Raw genomic sequence first — 17169 nt, 5'->3', positions numbered from 1 at the left:
TCATTAATATTATAAGTCTGGTTTGTATTATTTTCTAGAATACAGACTTTCTCTTGGAAATTAAATAAAATATTCTATTATTCCACCATGTAGCGGATTAAGGGAGTTTAAAATAAACTTCCTAATATTATACAAGAAAATGTAGAGCTACATGCTGCTTGCTATGTAAACAGAGGTTTAATTAACACTTAAGGTTTCCCATCTTTACAGTTTGTAAGTGTTAATTAAATTGGTATTTACATGCCAAGGAGTGCGGGTCTAGGTGCCTTACTTTTAAGGAAAGTGTGCTAGAAGCACTGTTCCAAAGGCCAGGCAAAGTGAAGTGAAGGACTTAAGGTTGGAAGAGGAGGATAGTCTACTAGAGTTGGAAGACCACCTTAAGTCCTTCACTGCATTCTTCATATTGGTGTCTAGAGACATGATAAGGTCCCTTTTTATGACCAGTTCCTATTGTGAAGCTAATCTTTCAAAAATCTAATCATTTCTTAAATTATTATTCATGCTTGAATGTCTCATGTTAGAAGACTCACAGTAAAATTATAAAGAATAAATAAAAACCAAATAAGCTACTGCTCTAAGTCTCTTCCCTTGAAGCCGATCCACCTATGGGAATCCTTACCTCTAAAGTTTCAGTTTTATACAACTAAACACAAATAATATCAGGAGTTTTTGTTAATGAGACCTATATTCATTCTATTTAACTCTTTTGTTACTATGGCATATTAATAAATGATAACATTTAATCAGACAACTCTTTTTAGATGATTATGATTGTAGGTAAGTGTTTGATCACCAGTACCTGATGTTTTGTAATTATATATGCAACAGATTTTTTCTAGTTTCATAGTAGACTTAATGTATTTACTTCTGTTAAATTTCATCACATTTTTGACTTAAATGTTCTGTGATAGAATTTAAAGTTAATCTCCTTTCACTTATATTTACATTTAACAGTTGGAATATTCTCTGACTTCAGTGAAAACTCAATACTTTAGAGATTTATAAGAATTTAGACTAGAATCTGAAGAATTAAGGTATTTCCAAATGTATAGCCAATAATCCCCTTACACTGTTTGGGCACATAAGACTTCTCACTAGGTATGTAGTCAATTAATTATGATATCATTCAGCTTACATTGCTTCTGGCTTACAGTGATATAGGAAAATATTCTGAAGTATATTTTTAAAAGTCGGGAGGTTAAATTTATTTGATCATGTTAGCTCTTATCTTTAAACTCGGCCCTAGGAATTCTGAGTTAAGGAGACTGTGATTTCAAGTTGGGAGTTGAACTATACAATGAGTTCCTCTCTCAAAGAATAAAACCAATAAATATGTAAATAAAACAAAAGTTAAGCTACATCTATGTTGTCTTATGGAGATGGAGAGCTGGCAAAAATATAATGTACATCAGAAAATCATTTAGCCATAATATATAAAGCAAATAAAATCTTTGAGTTTATAAGTAGAAAAGTAAATTTAAAAAAGTCCCGTCAAGGCTATCGTTAGTTTAATGACTAACAAAAACTAAGGCATCTATGCTATTTTGACTTTTAGGTCAAGGGTTTACAAGAGTGTCTCTTATATAAGTTGTTTTACCAGACCATCTTGATTAGTCATTCTCATGAGAAAGGAAAAAAAATCTGTGATTTTTAGACCCACGAGCTTCTTTCTACTATTCTTTTAGAATTTTATCTTTGCCTGTCTTCTTCCTGATGCCTGACCCACGCTTGATCTACAACCCACTTCTTCTTTGAAGGTCACTGCCTTCAGAAGCTTCTGATAACTCTTTGACAAGTTGTTGCTTCTATTTCCATGATGCTATTTTGACTCACACCACTTGACTTCATAGTACTTTGTAGAGTATTTGAAAGTTTGGTTTGTGTGTCTTTTTCCTCAGATGGACATGGATATTTTTAGTCTTTTCAATCTTCATTCTAGAATAAAGATCCAGGTTTTCAATTTAAATTTTTTGTTTAACTGATTTTTAGCAGAATTTTTAAGATTATACTTCCAGCAATATTAAAAAACAGATTCTAATGTTTATCTCACTATTTAAATAACAACATTCTTTCATTCAATGTCTATCCAAGGATTGATAATGTGATAAATATTAACACTTATTCTTTAGGATTAAATAAGAACAATAATTAATTACTTAGTTGTTTCTCTGTGCCAGATACTATTTCTCTATTTCTTTACCCCCATTGCAAGTCTATTTTAACAGTAGAGATAATGAAAACTTAGAAAAAATAAAAAACAGGAACAACAAAAAATAGTTGACAATATCTCTATCAACATACATACTTAGCAGAAACCTTAATTTTTCTTCAAAATCAATGTATATCAGAACATATTTAAATATAAACATATATGTGTTCTTTTTTTTCATATTGGATCACAGTGTCAGTTTGTTCTTGTCTTTCCTTAATAGCAGTATATTAAAAGGAAGGTTGGGAAAGTATAAAATAAATAACGTTATAATACTTTCTTATGTCCTTGTACCTATTTTTTTTTTCCTAGTTAGATTTAGGCTCATTTGAAAGTTGAAAGTTAGTTCATTGAGGAAAAATTTTTATGTTGTTTGAGGAACCTGAAGAAAGAAAAGAAGAAAGGCATGTAACATGGTCACCAGTAAGCTGCAAAACAAATATGTATTTCCTGGAAAATATAAATATCAAATTAATATATTTCAGATATTTCTTCATGGATTCTAGGGTTTAACCAAGCATATTGTTTATAAGTAAGCTGAAGGAAACACATGGACAATAATTCTTCTGTGCATTTACAATTTGTGACAGCAGTGGTTTACATTTTTCAAAAAAATCAAGTATCTAAGGACTTTAGGTTGATGCCCACTTCCTATGGTGTATGAATATGCTATGACCAATGCAAGTCTGATCTTCCTATTTTGTATTCCTAGGTGTGCAGTTCAACTTCCACACTTTTCACTTAGAAGACCATCATGACTACTTGCTGATAACAGAGAACGGTAGTTTTACCCAACCACTGGCACGTCTCACTGGTTCAGAACTTCCTTCGACAATCAATGCTGGCCTTTATGGAAACTTCAGGGCTCAGTTGCGCTTCATTTCTGACTTTTCGATATCATATGAAGGATTCAACATCACATTCTCTGGTGAGAAAATAAGAAATCAAAAACCATTTTAGTGAACCGAAAATAATGAAGTTTACACAATTAATTTTAACATGACAAACAAAACTGGGAAAATTGCAGAAATGAAAAACTTTTAAAGTAGCAAAACAAAGGAAAAATAACCTCTCAGCAAGTATGGAAATGCCTTCAAGATTGGCTGTGGTCAAATACTGCTAAACATTACAGAAAAGGCAGATAAATATGTAATAAATAAATAAATAAATAAATAAATCATCTAAAATGTTGTTAAAAGTAAAATCATTTAATTTTTTGTCTTAAACTCATGTGACTGAAACCATCCAAAATAACTACTAAACTTAAAAGTAAGGTTTTTTTATATATAAATATATATTGTTTTCTGTATAAATTATGTATAAAGACTATATGTAACTATACAATATTCTTTGTATTGTTTCAATTGAACTCAAAAAGAAAATGTGACTTAAAATAGTAAAATCTATCTAGTTTTATGTATTTTATAAAGATATACTGACTGATCAAGATAAAAAATAAACTTGCTTTTATTATTTTGGAATATGTAGTCTACAGAAAAGTAACTTTGAGTAGGTGTTCATATATAACTGAATCATTTAAAAACAAATAATACTGTTAATATTACTTCTAGCCTAATGCTTCATGTGAGATTGTAACTCTTTCTTCCATTAAAGGAAAACAGTATAATATATATTTTAATGCAAACCATTAATTTATTAACAGTTGTAACAAAAATGTGGGAGATAGAAATGCATCTGCCCCTTCTTCTCTCATCACAAGATTACCATTTATGGAAACATGAAGTAAGAGACGGCATAACCTAGCTGTGTATCCAAGATACCAGTGTTGGACAGTAAGCCCTAACCTATGTGAGGAATCTTTCCTGATGCCCTCAGTGAATCTTCCTTCTTTTAGTTGTATTCAATTACATCATGAATATCCTACAGGAATCGTAATTTTATATCCAAGTTGTAGTATGACTTACTTCCATGAAAATTTATTATTAGAACATAAAGAAACAAGGAACATAAAGAAAAGTATCCCTGCAACATGAATTTGTACCTTATAATTATAATAGAATAAATAGTTATTTCTCTACATAAGAATAAACTAGTAAATAAATTATATGCTGACTTGAAACATTAAATTTATTGTATTTATTGCATATTTATTATTGTAATGTATAAACAACACTTCTTTTACCTTTAAAACTATTTGGTCATGCATTTTCACTGTTTCATTGCCTGGGGAGGGTTTCTGTATAAATTTATCAAGTAATCATTACCAGTGTTGGGTACTTCATTTTACTACATGAAAATTTCTATCTGAAGATAGATGGTTTTCAGAATATGGGTTAATTGAGTTCCTGGTAGTAGAGGCACAAGAGCCATTTAAATAAAAGCTGTTAAGAGAGTTGTAATGTTTTCTGACTGATAATGATTTCATTCTAAATGCATTTTTGTTTGAAAATACACATCTTTCATGTCATTACTCTAATTCAAAGCTCTGTGAAATGTAAAAGTTTTATAATGCTGAAAAAAACGTTATGATATAGATAGTTATGTTTTGAGCTTATCACTCAGGTACCATTTTCCCATCTTCATTGAATTTCATGCATGAAAGTATTCTCTGAGTTATTAAATGTAACACATAAAAAAGAAAATCAAGTGTCTCACAGCATATTACTGCTCTTACACATTATATAGCAGGACATAAATATAAGATATGTGTATTTAAAATGATCACACTCATTTCTCTTTCCCTGTGTAACTTATTTACCTTTTACAGAATATAACCTTGAGCCTTGTGAAGACCCTGGGATTCCTCAATATGGTAGCCGAGTTGGATTCAGCTTTGGAGTCGGGGATACTCTCACCTTCTCATGCTCATCTGGTTACCGACTGGAGGGTTCTTCTGAGATCATCTGTCTTGGCGGTGGCCGGCGAGTGTGGAGTGCACCTCTGCCAAGGTGTGTGGGTACGTGGTCAGCTGCTTTCATTTGCTTGTATGTGTAGTCACTGTCCATGAAATTGCATGATTACATACTCTTTCTTTTCTTATAATCTGTTGAATTCTCCATTTATTTCATATTAGTTGTTTCTATTTTATTTTTCAACTTGGCAATCTGGTGTACTACAATTATTCTGCTGCTGCAATAAAGAGACTATGCTTCTCATCTTGTTTTCAGGTTAATAACAAAAAAGAACACATGATGTAGTTATAAGATAAATACATTGATATTTATAGACAGATGAAGATGATAAAAATCTCAAAACCAGAAATAATGTATAGATTCATTTGTAAGAGTTAATATTAATATGAAGATCCCTTTTGTGTATGGTTTATTCTAAGTCGCTATTTGATTGACATGCTAATATTTTTTTATTCTGATAACTAACTCACAACAAAGAGATGGGAGCTATTAATTTAAATATGAGAGAAATGTTTAGAAAAGTAAATTGTCCAATTATCAAACAGTCCAGCACTCAGAAACCATAATTGAACTATTTTCATAGAAGAATTCACCTAGTGAATTCTCCTATTATTTGACATTGTAATCTGACTGATGTTTTCACAATATTTTGTAACTTGGAATATACAGGCATACAAGAAAAATTATAAAAATAATGTCAACTCTAGAGTAGATAAGAATTTTAAGGCACATATTAACTCTCCCTAAATGGATTAAGATAGTTACTCATATTATGAGATGCAGATTATCAACAATTTAAATATTAAAAGCCTGGAGCTAATATAATTTTAAATGGATATGTTGACAAGAAGGAGGCAAAAAAACAAGTAGAATTTTTCATTATCATTTAAATTATTTTCCATTTAAACAGAAACTCCAGAGATAAGAAAAATCTCAGGCCGCCTGACATTTAATAATTATCAGTGTTTATTTTTGTGAAACAAAAAGATAAACATTTATAAAGAAATACATACTGGAGCATAAATCAACATTATTATATTTCAGCATAATCAGGGTATGATAGACCCCATCCCAGTTAATACTCACAATGCCCAATGTTATGATTATCTTGTGTTAATTAATTATATTGTGTTAGTAGAACTTGAGCCTTATATGTTTTATGATATACCCAAGAACAAGATTTTAAGTGGTAGGATTGCATATAATTTATACAAAGGTAAGTCTCCCTGTAATGCCCAACCCTTCATTACATCTGGAAACTCATTTTAGAGAAGGGCACAAAGTTACACAAAGTTAAGGTTTTTCTCTTAAATTGACAAATGCTAGACTGTTACTGGCTAATAAAAAATGTTTAATAAATCAATTTCTGAAAGCCTGATATGACAAAAAAAACCAACTTAAAGTTTGTTATTAAAGTATATCTCGGAAAATATTTGGTTTATTCGATCACTATCATTAGTTGGAAGAATGAAAAAATATTTAGACAAATAGAGAAAGTAAATTTTGCCATGAGACTCTTTTCTTTTTTATTGGATATTTTATTTATTTACATTTCAGGTGGCATCCCCTTTCCCCATTTCCCCACCCTAAAAAAATCCTATCCCATCCCCCCTCCTCCTATTTGCTTTTATATCATTTTAATTACATGCAAGTATTAAGGTCAGTTCTAGGTTGAGGAACTAGCAATACAATACATGCAAATAGTCAAGGAACAAGCAACAAAATAAACACAAATAGTCAAAGAAAAAGCAAGGCAATAAACAAAGTTCCCTGAACACACCCTTGATCATTGATTCTAAGGGTTTATCAGGATGACCAAAATATCAGCCTACTTCCCTGTCCTAGCCCAAAGTCATTTTCATGTCTGAAGCCTACTTCTTTTTTCTAGGCTAAAATTTCGATCCCTGGCTGAAATTACTTCTTTGTTCTAGCCTAATGCCAGGCTCCGTTATCCATTTTCAAATTAAAAACAAACAAAAATGCTGTTCCTACTTTTTCACTGGTTGAAATTTACAATTGACTCTTGACCTTAATATTCTGCATCTTTTTATTTGTTTATTGTATTATTTAACTTGAAAGATTGAAGGACTATAAGCAATAGAATGTTTTTACTCATTCTATAATTTTCACTGAACTATTCTTCAATAATTTGCAACTTATTATAACAAGCATGTCCTTTTTGCTCATCTAGAACCCCATATGTGTCTGTGTAAATTTGTTACTTTTTAGACTTTCAATAATCACCATAGTTAGATGAAAAACAGTTCACATTATTTGACAATATTCATATCAACAGATGCCTTATTTTATTTTATTTTATTTTATTTTCACACACAGAGATAGGTAATAGATGAAGACAGGCTGAAATTCTAAAGCCTAGAATGCTCTAAATCTCATTGGATAGCCAAGGTTGGCTTTAAACTTTAGTTCCTCCTATTTATCTTTCTGAGTGTTGAGAGATATGAATGAGCCATCATACTAAACCAGATTCTCAACTGACAATGTTGCTTCATTCGGATACTTTATATTCAATTATTTATACTTTTCACTTTCTATGAATCTAATCTACTATAGACCAATTCTCTGTTTCATATTTCCTTAATAAGTATTTTTTAGTCATCAGTATTGTAAATCTCTGAGAGAGCTCATGCAAGGTGGGCAACTATAAATAAACCACATTCCAAATTTCTACTTTTGATTCATTTGTTTGAAATATAAGTAGTTTTCCCATGGTATGGAGTTAACCCTGGTGGCTATGGACTTAGACTAAAGTATAGTCAGAAACTGAATTTTATATAATATATAAAATTTAAACTGATATTTATTAAGTTTTTAAATATGTATGGGTTTATAGTTAACCAATTCCGGATAATTAGAGACTTATAAAACTGATTTTGAGAACTTCTTTATTAATATTGTTTATATAAGCTTAATTTTTATTCTCCAAAACATTTTGAGGTATTTTGCCAAATTGTATCTAAGGTAGTTTATGATAAAAGCATTATTTCTGCAATTTTAATATAACCATATCTTTCATATTTTAAACTAATTTTGACTATAATATTAATATATAACCAAACTATATTATCTTTTGCATATACAAATAATTATATCATCAGACATCTCATTATGAAACTCCACCCTTGCTGTGATGATTTCTATGGTATGATTTTTTCATTACTACAGATTTATTAACATTTAAAACTGCACTGGAGTTTATGTGAAAAGCTAGGACTGCAAGATTCAGGCTTGGAGTCTAAGCACTGTGAAACAGAGGACTATAAGACTTTCTTATTAGAGACTTTGATAATATAGGAAGAAGATTTTAACTGTCATTATTATCAATGTGTGACTTTAGATGACTTTTTATGACCATTTCAATCAGAGGACAATGTCTTCATTTCCACTGTAACTTGTTTAGTGTTTGTGTGAGGGTAGTGTTTTAAGTTCAGGGTGATTTTTAGAAGCAGAAGATGCTTAATGAACCTCAAGGACATAAACACTCTAAGACAGGGATTTCCTTTTAAAGCAGCAAGCAATTAAGAGATATTGCTTATAATTCTATTTGCAGAGTTTCTAAGCCCTGTTACAATTTGTGCCTTATTCAAACACTTTTCCTACAAAATTTCTCTCTCAAAACATGGCTAACTGGATCCTAATTCCTAGTCAAAAACATAAATCAACTTAAGAACTGACTCTTGAGTGATACTTCAGAAGAAGAAGAAGAAAAGAAGAAGAAGAAGAAGAAGAAGAAGAAGAAGAAGAAGAAGAAGAAGGAGGAGGAGGAGGAGGAGGAGGAGGAGGAGGAGGAGGAGGAGGAGGAGGAGGAGGAGGAGGAGGAAGAGGAGGAGGAGGAGGAGGAGGAGGAGAAGGAGGAGGAGGAAGAGAGGAGGAGGAAGAAAGGAGGAGGAAGAGGAGGAGGAGGAGGAGGAGGAGGAGGAGGAGGAGGAGGAAGTTGCAGTTGTACTCCAGTGTTGTTGGCTCCATCCTTCTCTCTACCACCATATTCCCAAGCACCCCCATACAGACAAACACATAGGGTGAATTTTATCAGGTAGAAAAAAATAGGACAGAGTACAACTCAATTTCCCTAGTAATCTGGATGAAAGTTTCATCTTTTAAAATACATAGATGAAAATCTGTGAACATGCTTCAATTAAGAGTAGTAGCTGCATTGTATTTTAATCATAATACTTATATTTAAGTGACTTTCTTATAGACTTGAATCATAAAATGTACATGGCCTTTTATTTATTTTTGATTATTTTATTTATTTACATCCCAAGTGTTGTCCTTCCCTCCTAGTACCCGCTCCCAACGTTTCCCATCCCATCCCCCTGTTCTTCACGTGTGAGAGAGTGAACTTCCCTTTTCTGGGCATCAAGTCTCTACTGGACTAGGCACATACTCTCCCATTGGGACCAGACAAGGACCCCCCTGGGACCAGAAAAAGGCTCAGCATCATAAAACTGTGCATGACATTTTATTGAGAAAAAAATAATAAAAGAAATAGAAGAGAGGCTCAGTGGTTAAGAACACTAGATTTTCTTCCAAAGAAGAGAATCCCCAGTACCATGTGGTAAATCTAGCCATTTGTATCATTTGTAAACCATTTCAGAATCCCTTTTTATAGCCACTTTGGGCACCAGGAATCCATATAGTATACAGAAATATATACAAGTAAAACACCCATACACACAAAATAATATGAAACAAAATATAAAATAATTTTAAATAATAATAATTTTCTTAGCATAAAAAATGAATTTCTATGTTAGTCATATAGGAGGTACATGTATTTCCTTCATAAAATTTGTCTGATGAAACCCTGTCATTTCCCTTGCCATTCTTTTTTTTACTTATAGTTTTTATGCAGTGTTTTCTGATTATATTCTCTTTCTTTTTTTCTCCCAAATACTTCCAAGTCCTCCACATCATTCCACCCACAAAACTTGATGGCTTTTATTTCTTCTATCTCTCTCAAAACAGCAAAGCAACAAACAACTAAACAAGAAAAGAAATACCACCAACACCGAGACAAAGCAAAAATCAGAGGAAAATCACAGAGTATATTTTTTTGGGGGGGGACTATCTCTGAGCCTGGAGCATGAGCTTGGGTGTGGTTTTAGATATATCCACTTGATAGATTCACTTCATTGGAGAAAATTTGCTTTTTCCTTTCACAGCAGATATATTGATTGCAAATAGCTTCTTGGTTAGGGAGAGGACTCTGTGTTCTCTCCCATTCTCCATGCTAGAATTGCATCTGGTTTGAAATTGTGCCATATTTTGAAAGCAGTAAACATGAATGTCTTCACTCAGGGTCCAAATAAACCAGAATCATAAGCCAGACCATCTTGCAAATAAACAGGCAGCTAATGAAAGAACATGTTTTGTAAAGTTGATTAGCAAGTTCAATATGAGCAATGATATTTTTCTCAGCAAGTGTCAACCCATTTTAAAAAGCCTATACAGTTTGAAATTATTTTAAAGAAATTAATTCATTCCTGCTTATAATCCCCATTTAATACATCTACTTCTGTTTCTAATTTCATGTGCCATTGATTTTGTTTCTGACCTTGGACAAGTAGCAACATCTTTTCTTAATCATGAATCAAATGAGAAAAATGATCACTATATTAAACAGACGTTTTCTCCCTCAACAGGTCTTTTTAAATGACATATAATGATTATTATTCACCTTTGTACTTAAAAATAAAGGAATATGACAGAAAAGGCTCTGAATATCATGTAAGGAGACACTGTACTATCACTATAACATCTGCTGAAACTGAACCTGTTCTAAAATGAAGAAACTAAAGAAAAGACAGAAAAGAGAAAAAAATCATTAAGCAATTATGTGTAATTCACCTCAAATGCTAAGTTTCTCTTAAAGAAATTATAGGCATTAGATCCTGTGTATGTTAAATATGCCTCATTTATGAATCCAACCATCAATGCAGCCATGTGGCTATGTGGAAAGCAAATTTAGGGATTAATTATTGGAATTGCTTTTTGTTCTACCATCCGTTAGTTTAATTTAGAAAATGTCTTAATTCTGAGACCATTTTTGGAAGGATTTTGACAATATGTAGTCTACAAAAAATGTATAGTTCCAAAGTAAACCAGAAACTGTGCTAAATAGACATAAACCCTTGAGGTAAAAAGCTAGTTAATAAAATAGGTGTTTTTTGGTTTGATTTTTTTTCAGCATGATCTAATTGCTTGTGATTGAAAGGGGGCACTTTAAAGAACATCAAGGCTAATGGAGAAAAATACTGTGACTGTATGGGAAGGCTAATCCTTTACAATCTCCTTCCCCAACCCCCAGACTCCTCTTCTTTCACTCTCTTCAGTAACACTGCCTCAGTGGATTAAAGAAAATGGAATTTCTAAAGAAAGAAATTATGTTGTTATTTTAAGACAGTCTCACTGTCTAACCCAGTATAGCTTCAGATATCCAATTGTCCTGCCTCAGATTCCTGAGTGCTGGAGCCAAAAGCAAGTATACGCTACCATACTCTTACTTATCTTATTCATTAAAATAAAGAATCATACTCCTGATGAAAAATTAACATCTCTATAGTGCACTTTGACACATAGTCCTGAAATAATCCTACTACTAAGCCTTTCACTATTCCTCTCAGAGACTTGACATCCTCCTCTCCACAAGCATCCTTACCTTTCCATTGTCCTTACAGCCAGAAGTCCCCGATGGTCCTCACTGGTGAATGATTGAGAGGAGAGTGACTAGAGCAATGAGAAAACCACTTTCAGATGCCCGAGCACAAGAATTGAGCCCTTGTATGAACGAAAAACAAACTTCTATTGTGCTCAAGGCAAAGAAATCATATAAATTACAGAAAACAGTAGATAGAAAAGTTCTCCATATAATTAGATAAACAGATGACTTTGTAATTTGTGAAAATAACTATGGCTGAGTGCATTGACTTCATAATAAAAAATCTGTAGTATAAATGTATATATTTTCACCATCTTATCTTTCATTTAAAAAGATGTAATTTACAATGTAAGACAAACAATCAAAGAAACATGATTTAAACAAAAACAGGAAAAATTTCTGGTTAGAAAGGTTATGAATAATGAGTAAAAGGCTGTGACAGGAGTAATGAGTAAAAGATTGTGACAACAGCCTAATTTTATGCCTCTTAAATTGAGGCATTCTTACAATACTTTTGATTAACATGCCACCCAGAAATCAGAAGAGTATTGTATTATCTTGCTATTAACATTAATCTTTTAAAGAGAATCAATAGCAACCATAGCACATGCTATAGACAATAAGTGAGAAAATTTTGGCTGAATCTAGAAGATACTAAATGTATAAGGCTTCACATCTACATAGCTTTAGAAGTAACGGTTACACTCTCATATTAGATTGATATATATATATAAATAACAATGTACAAATGAAAGCATATAGTGATATTCTAAAACCTAATTGCTTACAAAACCAAGCAACATATTGGATATTATTATGTAACTGTGATTTGTTAATGTCGGTACCAGACTTAACCTGCACACTCAACCTAACCCATTCCTCAATTTAGAATTTACTCTAAGAAATTCTAAAGAAAAAAAAACTAAAATAGGATAATTTCAGACTCCTTTTTTAAATTTTTTATTGGATATTTTATTTACACTTCAGATGCCATCCCCTTTCCCCACCCCCACCCCCACCCTTAGGAAACCCCTATCCCATGACCCCTTTTCCTTTTTGCATTTATACACTTTTAAAAAATGTTAATCAAAGGCTTTATGAATTTGGTAATGCTCAATCAGAGGTGTAACCCACTAACCAACCTAGATATATCAACTATCTTTGACTGGTAGAGACAAGTGAACATCTGCCTCCCTGTCTCCCCCCTCTTTCTCCCTCTTTTTCTCTCTCATCACCTAGCTTCTCCTCTCCTTCTTCTCCTCCTCTCCTTTCTGCTTCTCTTCCTCTCAGTACTCCTCCCACCTTAGCTCCTCCTATATATCACCCTTCCTGTTAAAACTTTTCTCTCAAAATACATTTAGAGCATAATTATGCCAATTTGTACCAGTGAGGTACAAGATAGTCCTAATACCCAGTCCATCATTTTGTTGACTAACCAGAACCTCTGTCATCTCTTGTAACTAAAACAGTTAGTTCTGAACCTTGCTTTTTCCTTGGCTTTAGAATGAATATCAGCTGAAAAACATCCACTCAAATCTTTTCTCTCAAGGTAAATAGCCAGGATTGGCTATGAGCCTATAAGTTTTCAACCTTGTCAGAAATCCAGAATGACTGAGTTAACTAAAATTGTGGGAAGTACAAAGCTTAGCTTCTAAAACTTAGCCAATTTATAGAGACCTCTGAACACCTGGAAAGCCCCTATACTACAAAACGTTGGAGCACCTGTTTTTCTGTCTTCTGACCCAGGATCATCTGACAGACCTTAGTGCTGCAGAATTATTAAGGGCTGATTACTCTGTCTAGGCAGATATAATCAGTCGACTATTCTGTAAGTGTGTCCTTTTCTGTACAGTAATTTGTCTGTAGATGGAAAGAGGCTATTCTTGTCTACTGGCTGTCTCACCACAACTGGAGTAACTCCAAAGATGCTCAGTTTCTTCTTAGAATTCAATACAGGAAGCTGTCAGGAGCAGACAGTTCTCTAATCAAAATGAACATTGATACAGAAATGTTTGTCACGTCAATTTTGTGGACTTCTGACATTTTGAAAACCAACTATTCATGTAAGGTATTCTGGACTGTTGTCTGTTCACTCCACTCAGCTATTTGTAAATAAAACATAGAAAACACCCTAACAATTTCAGACTTCTTGTTTTCCTAAAATTTGTTTATTAAAATGGCATACAATTTATTACCAAAACATAGATTTATTGTAATTTTGAGGATTTAAAATTGTTTGCCCCTGGAACTGAGACATGTCCTAGGCATTAAAAGGTAAACTTACACCCAAATTGTTTACCTCTTTCTGTTTGTCTCTGTCTCTTTCTTCTCCTCTTGTGTGGGTGTATGTGAGGGAGAGTGTATGCATGAGAGAAAGCAGTTTATGGATAACCTAATTCTCAAACATTTCCAAATCCTTCTGTATATCCAGACCTCTCCTAAGTAGAATATCCATTTCCAGCTTTACACTGGTCCTCTCCATATGGACATCCTCCCACAGGCACACTGATTTCACAGTGCCTAAACAGAATGCGTTATCTCTTCAGCCAAATCAATTCTCCCTGCTACACTCTTAAGGTCAATTACAGCATCCTTCTCATCCAATCATCCAAGCTGAAAATTACATCATCTTTCTCTCCTTCCTCTTTTTATTTCTCTCTTTAATATGAGTCATCTGTGAGACTTGCCATATAAAACTGTTCAAATTTATCATGTTCATTCTCATCATTATCTTTCCCAATTCTTTTTAGTCCTCACAAAGACCAAAACAGCATGACATAATGTATGCTAAGCCTTGTGAAAAACTATATGTATAAATGTATTTGTGTATGTATATATACATATATGTATATACATGTAGATTTTATATATAATTACATATTCTTTTATGTACTTATCCTTCATGAAATATAGGAAGATATTATCTTCTGCTCATAATGAAAGTAGATTAATTGTATAGCTTGTTGTATTCTTCAAACACTTTTGATAATGCTCTCAATAGTCACATTGGGTTTTGATAATAAGTAACAAGCCAATATGAATTGAGATGTTTGAGGCAGCACAATTTCTTTCTGATGTTTTTTGTGGGTAGAAGCCTGGGTTTGTATCATGTGAACTTGATGGTTTTATGGTCTCAGAAGCTGCAATCAAGAGGTTGCCTAGGAGTAAGCTCTTACCTGAGCTTCAGTACCCTCTTCCAAACTCATAGAGTTGTTTGTAAATAATCTGGTGTGACTAGTTCTGGAAACTAATATCTCCAGTTCTTTACTTAGGTTAATCTATATTTCCTTAGCTCTTAGACTCATTTGTAAAGCTGTTTAGATCATCAGTCCCACAAGGTGATGCTCTCCAGTGAGTTCTTTAGAAAGATGAAGTTCTATAGTATGCATATAAGCACAGAAAGTAACAAGGAGAAAACCATGGGTCCCACCTTATTTCAAAGGGAGAGAGCTGTGGTATTAATGAATATCAGGAAAAGAGTACCCTGAGAGTTCACCTGAGATTCTGCTCAACCTGTCATTTATTCCTAGGAAATTTCATAGATTTCTCCACTGTCTGATTAAACATAAAGGGACATGACATTGCGTACTAGATAAACTTAACACTTCAATAGTTACCTTCGGTGTTTTTACCATTCTTCTATTTGCTTTTGTGCTTCCTAGAATAGAAGCATAGAAGTGCATTGTATACCATTTCATTCCCAAATAACCACGTATAATCTCTAAATTACATTAAACCTCCTTAGAGTCTGCTCTACTGACAAGTTCAGCTATCCAAAGCAAATAAACAATCAAAATTTTTAACCTGAAGATTATCTATTTAAAAACACAATTATTCATTTGTTTTTGGATGAAATGTTCTATAAATATCTGCTAAATCCATTTGGTTTATAACTTTTCTTAGTTTCACTGTGTCTCTGTTTAGTTTCTGTTTCCATGATTGGTCCATTGATGAGAGTGGGGTGTTGAAGTCTCTCACTATTATTTTGTGAGGTTCAATGTGTACTTTGAGCGTCAGTAAAGTTTCTTTTATGAATGTGGGTACCCTTGCATGTGGATCATAGATATTGAGAATTGAAGTTTTATCTTGGTAGATTTTTCCTTTGACAATTATGAAGTGTCCATCCTTATCTTTCTCGTTAACTTTTGTTTGAAAGTTGATTCTTATTCAGTATTAGAATGGCTACTACAGCTTGTTTCTTGGGACCATTTGCTTGGAAAAATTGTTTTCCAGCCTTTTACACTGAGGTAGTGTTTGTCTTTGTCACTCAGGTGCATTTCCTGTATGCACCAAAATGCTGGGTCCTATTTATGTATCCAGTACATTAGTCTGTATTTTTATTGAGGAATTGAGTCCATTGATGTTAAGAGATAGTAAAGAAAATGATTGTTGCTTCCTGTTATTTTTGTTATTAGAGGTGGAGTTATGTTTGTGTGGCTATCTTCCTTTGGGTTTGTTGGAAGAAGATTAATTTTTTGTTTTTTCTAGGGTATAATTGCCCCCCTTGTGTAGAAGTTTTCCCTCTATTATCCTTTGTAGGGCTGAATTTCTGGAAAGATACTACATAAATTAGGATGTATGTATTTTGTCATGAAATATCTTGGTTTCTCTTTCTATGGTAATAGAGAGTTTTTCTGGTTATAGTAACCTGGGCTGGCATTTGTGTTTTCTTAGGGTCTATATGACTTTTGTCCAGGATCTTCTGGCTTTTATAGTCTCTGGTGAGAAGACTGGAGTAATTCTGAAAGTTCTGCCTTTATATGTTACTTGACCTTTTTCCTTTACTGCTTTTTAATATTCTTTCTTTATTTTGTGAATTTTGTGTTTTGATTATTATGTGGCAGAGGGATTTCTTTTCTGATCTAGTTTCTTTGGAGTTATGTAGGCTTCTTCTATGTTTATAGGCATCTCTTTAGGTTAAGGGAAGTTTTCTTCTATAATTTTTTTGAAGATATTTACTGGCCCTTTTATTTGGGAATCTTCACTTTCTTTTATACCTATTTTCCTTAGGATTGGTCTTCTCATTGTGTCATGGATTTCCTGGATGTTTGGGGTTAGGAGTTTTTTGCAGAGAGGTGGGAAGCTTTGGGGGCTGCTTGACAAGTATCTGACATCGACAAAGTACAAGAAAATGAGCTGCTTGGCAGGAATATGACATTGGCCAAGGTCAAGGAAGTGGGCTTCAGGCAGGAATCTGACATTAGGCTAGAACAAAGAAGTAATTTCAGGCAAGAATCTAAATCTTAGGCTAGAACAAGTAGGCTCAGACACGAAAATGACTCTGGGCTAGAACAGGGAAGTAGACTCAGATATTTTGGTCATCCTGATAAGCCCTTAGAAACAGTGATCATGGGAGTGTTCACAGAACTTTTGTTATTGCCTTGCTTGTTGTTTTACTGTTTGTG

The 17169-nt window shown here is 33.0% G+C and overlaps 1 protein-coding gene across 1 annotated transcript in view; it reads left to right on the top strand.

The window, feature by feature from the left end:
* Window positions 1-17169, top strand: part of Csmd3 (CUB and Sushi multiple domains 3) — a 942208-nt gene that overhangs the window by 596775 nt on the left and 328264 nt on the right. Inside the window, 2 exon segments of the mRNA XM_076912208.1 lie at window positions 2922-3137; window positions 4938-5126. Of these exon segments, the coding sequence (XP_076768323.1) occupies window positions 2922-3137; window positions 4938-5126 (405 nt within the window).

The sequence above is a fragment of the Arvicanthis niloticus genome, chromosome 13 (assembly GCF_011762505.2).
Source record: "Arvicanthis niloticus isolate mArvNil1 chromosome 13, mArvNil1.pat.X, whole genome shotgun sequence".
NCBI lineage: Eukaryota > Metazoa > Chordata > Mammalia > Rodentia > Muridae > Arvicanthis > Arvicanthis niloticus.
This window is presented reverse-complemented; position numbering and strand designations above follow the sequence as displayed.